This window comes from Gymnoscopelus braueri, assembly GCF_963280865.1.
Source record: "Gymnoscopelus braueri genome assembly, chromosome: 1".
NCBI lineage: Eukaryota > Metazoa > Chordata > Actinopteri > Myctophiformes > Myctophidae > Gymnoscopelus > Gymnoscopelus braueri.
The window spans coordinates 36,154,068-36,166,482 of NC_137603.1; the positions used below are offsets into that span (position 1 = coordinate 36,154,068).

Sequence of the window (12,415 nt, forward strand, 5' to 3'; positions counted from 1 at the left end):
CATGTCCTGCTCCAAAAATAGATCTACATGCGTCACGGTGTGACATTTTGGTGTCTTTCATGAGTGTATGTTTTTATGTTGTTCGGGAGCCCCTAACCAAAGACAATTTCCAACACTATGTGATGGACAATAACGTTTTATTTGTTAATCTGGAATCATCGAGTGATAGGGGATCCCACTCACCTTATAGTGGAAGGTGTCTGGGCACTGCTTGCACTGGTACATCCTGGTCTTGCAGTGGTGAATCATGTGACTCTCCAGGTCCTTGCTGTCCGAGGAGATGTGCTCACAGATGGGGCACTGGTACGGCTCCCTCTGTCGGTGCACCCGCAGGTGTTGCTTGATGTACCCTTTGTTGCCGCTGCTATAGCGACAGAGGCGACAGCGGTAAGGCCTCTCACTCCCAGGGATAAAGTCCACCAATCCCCCATCAGGAGGTGCGACTACCGTGTCCATCCCTGCCACATCACACACATAACCGTCAGCCTCGTTCCCCGCCACCACGGTGACCGTTCCGTTTTGGAACTGCGCGTTGTCCTGGAGTTCTCTCAGGATGTCCTCATCGGACACATTCTGGTCGGAGCGCTCTCTCAGCCTTTCAATGACCGTCAGCAGAGACAAGCTGATGCCAGCTTTGGTGGTGGAGCCCCCATCGTCTACCTCCCCTAAGCCCAGGCCCAGCCCCAAGCCCAGGGATCCCAGTCCCTCCCCTTTGTCCTGGGCATGGAGCTCCAAGTCAATCAAAGCTGTTGCCTTGGCGACCTCTGACACTCTCCCATCAGAAGACGTCACTTCGAGTAGTCTTTGACCCATCACATCTTGGCTCTGTGCTGAGGCTGTCCTGCTGTGGGTGCTGGTGGTGGTGGAGGGGAGTTCAGGGGTTCTCATGGGCAAAGCAACTAGGGCCTCAGCAGCCAGCGAGTGTAGTCGCAGCGACTCTGAGTGGGTCCTTCTGCGGCCAGCAGGAGGGATGTTCTCATCACAAGGCGGTTCGATGCTGGTGGGTTGGCTATCATCTGCTGAAAGCTGTCTGTCAGTGATACAATTACCGCTCCAGCCGATACTCACCTCCTCCTGCTCCTCTTTGCACATGACCACTGACTCCGAAATCTCCAAATGACCCACTTCTTCCTCAGTTTCAGCCTCTCCACCCATATCTGGGCTGAGGAGGAGGGGGTTGGTGGCCATGACTGAATCCTCAGCAGAGGGCAGCCGTTCCACGATCACATTGATGTGGCCAGTGCTGTTCGGGCTACTGTTGATGATCTTTTGAGCAGATGACAGTAAACTGTCTGTCACAGAACTGTTACCATGGTGACCATCAATCTCAACCTCTGCCACTGCCTCCGTGGTCACCTGCACCTCCACCATAGGCTCCTCTGTGCTCAAGTCCTTGACGGGATACACACCCTCCTCCTCCATAGTGATCGGGCTTTCATTGTGATCCACAATTGGGTGATTAATCACATCCCTCTTACCCTCAACGGCCAATGGCGTGCAGAGTTGGAGCTTAAAGGCAGCAGGGATCTTCTGGAGGCTGTCCTCTTGGAGGACAGGGGAGAGGACGACAAGCTCCTCTCTGGTTGCAGTGACATTGGCAACACCACCTCCAGAAAGGCCTGTGGAGGCCTGGACCTCTCTTCTCGCAGGAGCATCGTCCTCATCCTCAAAGATGGGGTACGAGCAGTCAACAAGGCCGGCATGCTTCCAGGCGTGTGTCTTCAGCATCCGCTGCTGGCTGCACACGTAGCTGCAAATGAGGCAGCGGTACAACCCATACTCCCCGTAGCTATACCACTTCTTCGTCTGAGGGAGCTCGTCAGCGCCGTCCACGGAGCTTTCGACCACCTCGGCCCCTGAGCCACTGCCGCCCCCCGGCCCGTCTCCGTTCGCCATGCCGTGGGGGAGAAGGTCCACCGAAGCGGGATGTGTCTTCGGGTCATCTCCGTAGTCGAAGTGGAGCCTGACGTGGGACTCCAGCTCCCCCTGGTGGCGGGAGGTGAAGCGACATTCGGAGCACATGAGGATGAGGTCACTGTGCTGCTCATCGTGCTGCCTCAGGTGCTCTTTCAGCAGCGGCAGTGTCGGGGAGAGGAAGCGACACAGGCTGCACTGATAGCATGTTACAGTTCGGTTGTTGTTCTGGTTATTGGTGGTGCCGACTCCCTCTGACAGTATGCCGGCGGTGGTACCGTCAACAGCAAGGGACCCGACCGACTCCACCTCGCTCATTTTCACTTCGTCTGCTTTGCAGTTCCTCCTGTTCTTTTTATTGGGCAAGGCTCCTTTGCTTTCCCTCGTCTCCTCCGACGTCACTCCCCTCGCGGAGGCCTGGTGGAGCACCCTCTTCTGCCCGGCCAGCGTGCAGCGCCGCTGGGGCCGCTTGTCTACGATCTTGCTGAGCTTCTCGATGACCTGGATGAGGGAGTCAGCGGCCTGTTTCTGCTGCAGCCTCTGGGTGGTTTCCTCCATGGTGACTGGCCTGGTTTGAGACTGAGCGTGCGCAGCTGCGACCGGAGGGGTCGAGGGGGCAGACGGAGAGTGTGTGCTGATGACAACATCACCGGTCACCTCCATGGTCTGTGTAGGAGATAAGACAACAAAGCAGGCTGGGTGAGAATTCAGACAACGGACGCAGGCTGGATGAGAAGTCAAAATATCCCCAATTCGCCAGCTAAACTAGGTACTTTTCAAGGGCGGATCAGATAATACACGTTGTATATAATACACAATTGGTTAGGAGAGGAAGTCAAAATAGAAGATTAGGAGAGAAGACGACAAGGTTGGTTTGTTTGCAGTTATTACACACGTGTATGAACACACAATAATACCACTCACATCATGCAGGTATGTGTGCATGCACACAGACTTTTCCATATGGATGTAAAAAAATTAAAAACACTGCACACACCCTACTAAGCTACAGCCACCCCTTAAAGAAAGCAGGTCCTACAAGTCTAGTCATTGTATTTTCCAATTCACACCAAGTATACTGACTAAGTGTAGCTAGTGGCTTGGGAGCCTGTTGCGAGGAAGAGGGGTTATTATCTTCTCCAACATGTGGTCACAAGGACTGTTATGATAAGCATGGCAAGTTACTCTAACAGTGAATAGTATTGTCTAATCAAAACCATGTGCATTTGTTTACAAACAGATAGGCTTCGGCAAAATGAGGAAACTATCTTGTGGTGGAATTCTTTTTATCCTTGTCCTTCACTTTCTGACCACAAACTAGCTTCCTCATTTGTAGACTTCTGCTTCCCGACAGCAATATGAAACTATGAATTTATTGCAGGTTTTAAATTATTAGCTTGGAATGCATAAGCCAACTTATTTTACTATATAGCAATTGTTTTGTTTTCTTCCACTTCCACAAACACTGAACCTATAACCAAATACCTATCTGGAAGTCTACTTTGCAACCAGTGTTCTTGAAAGAGTTTAGTGTGCATTTATTATTGGTGAATTGTTCTTTGTGCAGGTTCTATTGGGGGTTGCCCAATGCCCGTGGACTAGCTAAATATAGCAGTTATAGTCAAAAGGTTGATTGTTGCTGTGGACCTGTGGTGTGTAACACTAGGCCAGTGGTTCTCAAAGTGTGGTCCTCCAGGGGGTTCCAAATGGACACTTACAGATCTGTAACTCTGAGACTGTATAAATGGAACCAAATGAACAATTACAGGTCCATTTGGTTCCATTTGTACACTCAGAGTTATGGGGGTCCTTGAAATTAAAAGGTTTGAGAACCACTGCCCTAGGCCTTCAGCTCTGGAATAAGTTGTAGAGTTTCAATTTTCACGTTGATTTTGACTTTGGTTACTTTAGCTAAAGGTTGCTAAGCTGCAAAAGGGCAATTTCTGTACATAATCAGAGTATCAGACTCGGACAGGCATCTGACAGTGACAGTGTATGTCATAGTCTAAATATATGTTCCCCGCTTTCTATAGCGAGTCGATATGGGACCTAGTTTCGGGTTCCCAACTTGGAGACATCGGATCACTATCAGCTGGGCAACATATCTGGGTAATGTTGCATTAGATGTATAGTATGAAACGACCGTGACAGACAGTCGCGCAACGCCGCGTTGATTCAATACAGCAGAGCAAGTTCAAATGAAGTGTGAAGTCAGGCAGTGAGTGAGTGCACACACACACATAGTAGAGCTGTTAGCGAGCTAGCTGTCTGCTCTGTTCACTCTCTCTCACACACACACACACACACACACATGAGTCTCACTAGCAACAGTTAAATACACAAGGACGTTTTAACTATTTCTCTCGGTTAATGAATGACGACAGATCACAAGACCGCATGTTTCTGCGGACAGCTACATACTCACTGATCCGGAAACGTTCGATGGTCTTTGGCCTCAACACATAAAATGATCGCTTTGTTTTATTCGTTAGCAATAAAAAGTGGCCTCTCTCTCTCTGTCTTTCCCACATTGCAAAATGGCGAGGATGGAACGGCGGTCACGTGACCCAGAGTGTTTGGTCAGGTGACCGTCATGGAATGTTTGGTGGAAGATGAAGGGCATTATAGAATGCATAGTACTACTACTACTGCTGATAATAATAATAATAATAATAATAATAATAATAATAATTGTAATGATAATAATAATAAGGGTAATAATAATAATAATAATAATAATAATAATAATAATAATGATCATAATAATAATGACGATGCTTTGCTGAGAATATGATACACAATAATGAGAATACAATATAATTGTTTTATGTAAAGCGCAGGTAACCTTTTGAATGAATAAAATGTAATTAATGTTTATAAAATATAACTTATAAAATTCTGGTGGTTGTGTTTTGTCTCCCTGCTCTATTGAGGCAAAGGTCATGTCTCACCTATAGAGCGTCGCAGTTCCCGCCCACTTCCTGTTTTTTTTGGTGCCGGAAGAAAAAACTCAATGCATTTTTCCATTGACATTTCAAAAAATATTTATATCTATTAATTTAAGCCTCGAATCAAGCCATCATGACATGACATGAATCATGACCATAAACGTTTGATTCTGTGATTTTTTTTTGTTGAAAACGGCAAAACAAAGGGTATTTATTAAATATAGTATATCATATAATTAAATATAAAATAAAAAAAAATCACAGAAAAAAACGTTTTATGGTCATGATTCATGTCATCTCGTGATGGCTTGATTCGAGGCTTAAATTAATAGATATAAATATTTTTGGAAATGTCAATGGAAAAATGCATTGAGTTTTTTCTTCCGGCACCAAAAAAAACAGGAAGTGGGCGGGAACTGCGACGCTCTATAGACACAGAATCTAACGCGAATTATGATCTGATGGAGGAAAATTCAATTTATCCCCTGAGCAAGCAGACAGGATCTTAGCTCAATTGTAAACATTTCAGCACTTGCGCAGGAAACTGGGTTCAAATCCAGCTAGAAGCAGATGAGTGAGGCTGGGAACGACTCGAACGAGGCTTAGCTAGAAGATGAAAGTTAGGTATCCGGAAGACTCGCCCTTGTAGTCCGTGAGCCAGGGGGGTTGGTCATTACCATCTGAGGGGAATAATGCTCATAGTGATTTTTGTCAAGGCATGTCTAGAGTTAGAAAATATGTGATAGCCTTGCACCAATGGTAGCTTTATGGGTGCTATCATGCATTTTATGTTATAACACTAGGCGAAAATTACATGGGTCAATATATGAAAACATACTATTAACCCCCCCCCCAAAAAAATATACAAAAGGTTTTTCAATTGGTTCTGGTACGTCTAGGCATGCTTAAGAACATACAAAAAAATCTAGGAAATTATATTTCTCGTAAAGCCATCATTTTCAAGATGGCGTCCAATATGACTGCCAGGAGCTTAAATGGCTTTATGATACTGTTCAACCTAGAAAGGTGGTTTTGGTGTCTAAAACTAGGTCTTAGGGTTCAAGAAATATGGCTGAATCAGTGAAATTACCATCAGTTAATTTTTTATTGCCAAATCAAAGATGGTGTCCATCCCATGGTGATGTTCCATTGTACTAAATTATGTTAAAAACAACAAAATATTGCAGTTGTGTGAGGGAATCTGTGAACTTCGTGAACGTGATTCATATGGGGACCTGGGGGGGGGGGGGGCATTCATAGGTGTAGAATCTATTTCTAATGTTATATTTTGACTTGCTGGTCAGTCTTTGGCCTATGTGCTAAAGGTCAGGTCAAGGTCTCTCTCGCACCTTATCGTCCAACCAGGTGTCCAAGCAGGCAGCAGATATGGTCACTGGTTGACATGTACAGCAGGCCCTATTCACCTCACAATTGACATGGAGCCGTTTGTTGACACCTTGCAGGTATATAAGCTCTATAATGTAATTGTGCATCCCGGTGGGATGCATGTTATACAGTCATTCTTCAGCTGCATTGCAAAACTGATGCAAGGTTCAGCACTGGAAGTGGAAATGCATGTGGTTGCAGAACATGACAGGCAAGTTCAGTGGTCAGTCCTGAGTGTATCAGCAGCACTCTGAAGTGGTTTCTATCAACTTGGCCAAAGACATTTGAACAGATACAGCAGTAGCCTACCTGGACACTGCACATCTCCATCCTACTGGCTGACAGTGGGTAGACAACTTCTTCCTACACTTCACATCCACCAGTTTGAATGCGCAGGGAGACATATTGACATTAACTTCACCTTTTCTCTCATGAAGCACATGACTGAAGCACTTCTTCCATGCTGGCCATGTGCAGTGTGCTTGATATCTAACCCAGTGCCTGCTGAAGATGCATGTGCTCCATGCCATAGCATAGAGGCTAAGCTAGACCTTGTCTGTCGGCACCATGATGGATTCTGGATCACTGTCTCTGCTGACCAGTCTGGGGAGCAGACTGCCATAACGATCAGGAAAGATGCTGTCATGATGCATGTGAGTGGAGTGGACTGAAGCCTTCCCCAAAATGTGCAGAAACAGAGGGAGAGTTGAAGCACTGGTGTGTCTTGGTCATAAAATATTGGGGTGTAGGATTCCTCACACACAGAAAGATCATCTCTTCAATCCCATCCTTGGCTAATTTGCCCCCATGCTGTTGTGAATAGTAATGTCCTTTACCCACATGAGATGTCATCATGAAGAGTAAGAACATTAAGCAGAAGCCGTTGAGCATGTTGTACACCTTCAGTGCTGACGATAGATACTGCATTTAGTCATGATGAGGCAGACATCACCATGAGTTCCTATATCCCTGATGCAGCCATCTCTGGAAAGGGTGTGATACACATGCTCAGTGATTACACTGATGTTCTTGTCCTGTTGTATGCTGTGTATTGGGGTGTATCAGGTGGACCTACAGTGTAAAGTATAGATGGAGCATTGGGTTGGGACAGTCTTATATGTATGACAAAGGCAAGATCAGAGCACACTACACTTTGCTGGCAGGGAACTTCCCAGGCTACCCTGATGTGCTGGGTGAGGTGGGTGCCACAAGTCAATGGCCCTTCCTCCAACACCGACCAACCTGTTGCACCACATGTGGGCTCATTTATTTACAAGTGATGTTGTGGAAAGTGGCAGACCACCAAGCCCCACCTGACAAGTCGTTTGATGTCACAAAATTTGGATAGGAGATCTAGGATATTCTTGTTCCTGTCATTGCTAAGGGTGACCCCACCGTCAGAGCTATGTGACATGGTGCAATATCAATTTAGGGCACAGAGAGTGAGAAGTACATCACTGATGTACTGTAACTGCTCTGGTGAAGATGGTTACTGATGATATGTTCAAGCTACAGATGAGGAGTGATGTTAATAAGGAGGATACTTGTAAGGATGAGGTAGAACAGGATGTGGGTTGGAGAATACAGATGTAGTTGCAAAAGATACATATTTGACATTAGATTATATCATTTTACATTCATGTTATTATGAATACCAGTTCTTGTGACATGTTAATGACACTTTTCACAAAACAAAATCATGAATAGTGAACCATGAATGTTCATCAAGTTGTTTCCATTTGTTGTTCTCCCAGAGGTCAATTTTAACCTTGACCTGACCTTTGACATGATTGACCTGATATTAAAAAAATAACATCAGGAATGGATTCTACATATGAAAACCCTAAAAAATAGGTATTAAACAGAGGTATTCTAAGACAAGCGGATTAAAAGTAAAAAATTGCCAGGCGTGTGTTTAGTGGCCATTTTGGATATTTTCTTACCCATTGCACTATATTCTGTTTATTGAATTTCATAATACATTTCCTTAGAATCTAACATGGTTTTAAATCTATAGGTAATTTACAAAGGAACCCTTTGTGTTCCATCTTTCATTAAAACCAAAGTACATCTTATGTCACATATAGTCACTATGTTGTCACTGCCTGTAATAGAAAAATATTCTAGATATGCACATTTTAACAACCTTTCTGGACAATATATAGTCTGAGCTTTATCCCAACCATTTTTCAGAGAGAGAGGGTCAATAATAAGAGAGAACCATCAGTTTGAAGTAGAATGCTTCATTCGGATTTTGAAAACTGTGTTTTGGCTTGTGGTTATAAAAGGAGTGATAACACACAGATAGCTACCACCGATGCAAGGCTATCACATTTTTCCTAGCTCTAGGGGTGTATACCTACCCAAAAATCACTATGAGAATTAATCCCCCCAGATGATAATGATGACCCCATTTTTGGGGTCCTGGCTCACGGACTATTGTAAGGCTTTGACTTTTACAGGGGCCAGTTTCAAATTGCAGCCACCTGTACTCTTTTAGAGCGGTTTTGAAGGATTGATTGATTGATCTACTTTATTTAGTAAGACATGAGAACAACAGTTCATGGAAGTACAAATTCACAATACAAGGTCTTCTAAACTGGAAGACTCATTAAGCACTGAGCTTGTTTAAGATGAGATCCCCATGCACACAAATCATGATGACATATAAGAGACAGACAGATATACAATCAGCTTACAGGTTACTGGTATATGAAGAGTGAAAAATATGTACAAGAGAAGAAAAAAAAGGGGAGGGGGGGGGTAGGTAAGACTTAGACAGGGTCCATTTTCGAATTGCAGCCTCCTGAAGGTGTATCTTTAGGGCAGTTTTGAAAGTGCAGGGTTTTACACTCCTTTACTCCTTTTGGTAGGGAATTCCACATTTTTGATGAATAGCATGAGAACGAGTTCATTCCCTTTGTTTTGGAGAGTAGGGATTCACACCGACTGTTGGTAGGGCCTTCCACATTTTTGTGGCATAGCAAGAGAACGAATGTAACCCCTTGTTAGAGCCAAATCTGGGTTGGACGTGATTAGTGGAGCTCCCTCTGGTGTTGTGATTGTGGACTTGATTGACGTTTGTGAAGAATTTTGACAGGTAGGCTACATGGGTGACTTTGTGGTGTAGTGTATCTTGCAGACCAGGCCCATTGCAAGTTGCTGTGCTCTGTCCTCTACCATGAGCCATCTGACCATAGCAAAGTGAGCAGGGGTTAAATGAGTTGTAGATGTAAGGCCAAGAAGTAGCCTTACCAGTTTAGGCATAGACTGAGGTTACGTTTAGGAATACCAGGTGAATACCGCCGGATTTGCCTACGAGGCGACTGTGTTTATGGGCGAGCGTTTTGGTATTCGAAAATGACATAGTGCAGCTTTAATTGCCTTGTTGAAATGTGCTGTACAGATAAACTTGCGTTGCACTTGCAATATAAAATGCAATACATATCAACAGTAGTATTAACAGTGTGCCTGCAACGTCAGATTCTTGGTAGAGATCAGTTTGTCAATAATACTGTAAAACCTGAAACTCTGAGAAAATATTGAAATGTGTAAATAATATTAAACCGATGAAAAAGTAGTGAATGTTGGTAACTAGAGATAGGAGAAACTATGGCAATTATTCTATGCTAATATTTACTAAATAATTCATGAAAACGTTTTAGAAAAACTTGAACTAGAATCAGAAGGGAGAAGATAATTGTACAGTAAATCAGAAGAGCAATGTCTCCTCCTAGTGGTTGTATGCTGTCTTACAGGGTTTAAAGAAATATCTTTTGTTGTGCTCATCATTGTTGACTAAACATAAATTGAAGGTGATCAGCAGATCACCTACCTGGGGTGGTGGCCTGCATGGTGTTTTCTTTTACCTTCCTCCATTGTGTTACTGCTGATGTTGTTGTTTATCTCACTTTCAATCTTCAATCTACTACTTTTCTTGTATTTACAACTAATCCTCCTAGCATAAGTTTAGACAAGCGTATTCTACGAGTATTCGACACAATACTGGCTAGTTGGAGTAGAATAGTCGAAACCGTAATATGCCCCGGTTTAATTACTACAGACTCCATTGTATTAAAGCGTATTGTATTGTTTTATGGCCAATGTATTTGTATTTACTCTAAGTTCATGATAATATAAGTATTACTAAATGCATTTGAAATTAAATAAAAATGTTGCACTGAATAACAATTGTTAATATCCCTTTATTATTAAATGTGTGACTATTAAGGGATGGGGTTTACAGTCTACTACTGGTGAGAGTTTACGCATACACAGTGTGACAGTGGCCCCCTGGAGTGAGTGTGCATGGACATTTTGTGGCCCTCTCCTAGCCCTAGAATGTCTGTGACTTGTATTCCAAATACACAGCCATAGATCGATCCGCGACTGGTTAGCAGACTGATCTCCGCGGCATAAAAGTGCTCCGCGCTGCGTGTGTACTCCACTTTTCCACGAGCTTCACGCGGACGACTTTCTGTCCGGGCAAGGGGCCCGAAATGACTGCAGGACTAATCATATCAAAACTTCCTTTGGGAAACACAAATGTATAGATGGGTTTCCTGTTTGTAAACATAGAGGATGATGCGCGCGCAGTGGCGGGATGAGCCTGTAGAGGGCGCTATTACCCGCAGCATCTCTGGCCACTGTACATTCAGAAAATAAATGGTCTTCACCAGGTTTAATGAAAGTAGATTAAATGATGCAGTTTGTAATATCTTCTTTACTCAATAAAAATGATTTGTCGAAAGTTGGATCTGTTTGTATATAATAGCAGCATTATGCCTATTATGCCTATAATAGCAGCATTATGCCTATCTAAATCCCGAAAATAACGAGAGAGTGAATGGCGCTTCCGGTTCGTTCTCCCCCGCGCATGCGCAGATCGCGCACTCTGCTCTGTGATGACGTCGCGCGGAAACCCATCTATTGAGCACACAATTGGCCGGTGGTGTGACTAATTACCCCACACCAATCACAACGCACCTGTCAATTGTGTGCCCCATACGTTTGTGCTTCCCAAACATCGACTGTTCCAAAGGAAGTTTTCATATGTTCAGTCCAGCAGTCATTTCAGGACCGGCCTCGTCGCTGACAGAGAATGTTGTCCGTGTGAATCTCGTGGAAAAGTGGAGATATTTTACTAAACAAACACACGTTTTCTGCCAGAACTTTCAAATGGATATGAAACTAGAGGACTTTTATGCCACGGAGATCAGTCTGCTAACCGGCCGCGGATAGGACCGATCTATGGCTGTGTATTTGGAATACATGAAATGTATGTAGGATAACAGACATTCTAGGGCTAGCCCTCTCCCATCATGAAAGTAGCCCACCCCTGGTCTAAATTTATACTGCCGTGTTTGCCATGTATTCCAATGGCCCATTATTCCGATGTCCTGTTCGTCCGAACTGGCTCCATTATAACTATCCCTAACCCTAATTTCACACAAACCTAACGTTTGTCTGACTATTGGGAAGTCGGAATAATGGGAGGTCGGAATTATGTGCAGACTGCGGACCCCCTGAATTACTCCTCGAACAAACTCCCATTTAGAGGTTGTTATACCTTTCAATCATGGACAGCATCTGTGTAATTTTAGATGTCGCTCGCTATAGCTAACATAATACATTTTCAGAAAACTAGGATTTAGAATGCGTTTTTAGAATTATCCTCAGGTCTAAAAGCTTCACTTACTAGCAACTATAACAATCATAACTGGGATAAGCCTACAATTGAATGTCAACATATAGGCTTTTTCCATAACCACATGAACCCTAGTGGGGAAAAAGGAGGAGACCAAGTATAGACCTGGTCAATGAAATATATAGGGTTTAAGTGGTTAAACATGTATCATACAAAATGAAACAAATTAAAAGCATACAGTAGCTAGGAGACACCTGATACATTATTCAATGTACTATTACTTTGTCTATGCAAACCAAGCACAATGTCAAGTACCTACATATGAGTTCAACGTGAATAAATAAATAAAATGTTATAATGTGTTTCACCTCAGCATACAGAAGTTGCTGTGGAACCTGCATCCTTCATAGTGCTTGAAAGCCCTGTCTCTGGAGTCATTCCACAATCTCCCGAGTGTTCAATTACAGGTTGCGATTTTCTGAGAAAGCATGTTGTAGGCTTTTAAAATGGACTATTATTA

At 43.7% G+C, this 12,415-nt stretch overlaps 1 protein-coding gene across 4 annotated transcripts in view; it reads right to left on the reverse strand.

Moving 5' to 3' along the window:
• The window catches only part of znf507 (zinc finger protein 507), a 107,510-nt gene that overhangs the window by 16,590 nt on the left and 78,505 nt on the right, over positions 1-12,415 (reverse strand). The window contains exons 1-3 of one of the 4 annotated variants that reach the window (XM_080425958.1): positions 4,340-4,401; positions 2,998-3,073; positions 184-2,580 (exon numbers count right to left, since the gene is read on the reverse strand). In XM_080425958.1, coding sequence (XP_080282084.1) covers positions 184-2,577 — 2,394 coding nt within the window. In that variant the 5' untranslated portion in view covers positions 2,578-2,580; positions 2,998-3,073; positions 4,340-4,401. Of the gene's footprint in view, positions 1-183; positions 2,581-2,997; positions 3,074-4,335; positions 4,449-12,415 lie in introns of those variants that run through there. The other 3 variants (XM_080425957.1, XM_080425956.1, XM_080425959.1) reach the window with 3 other exon arrangements.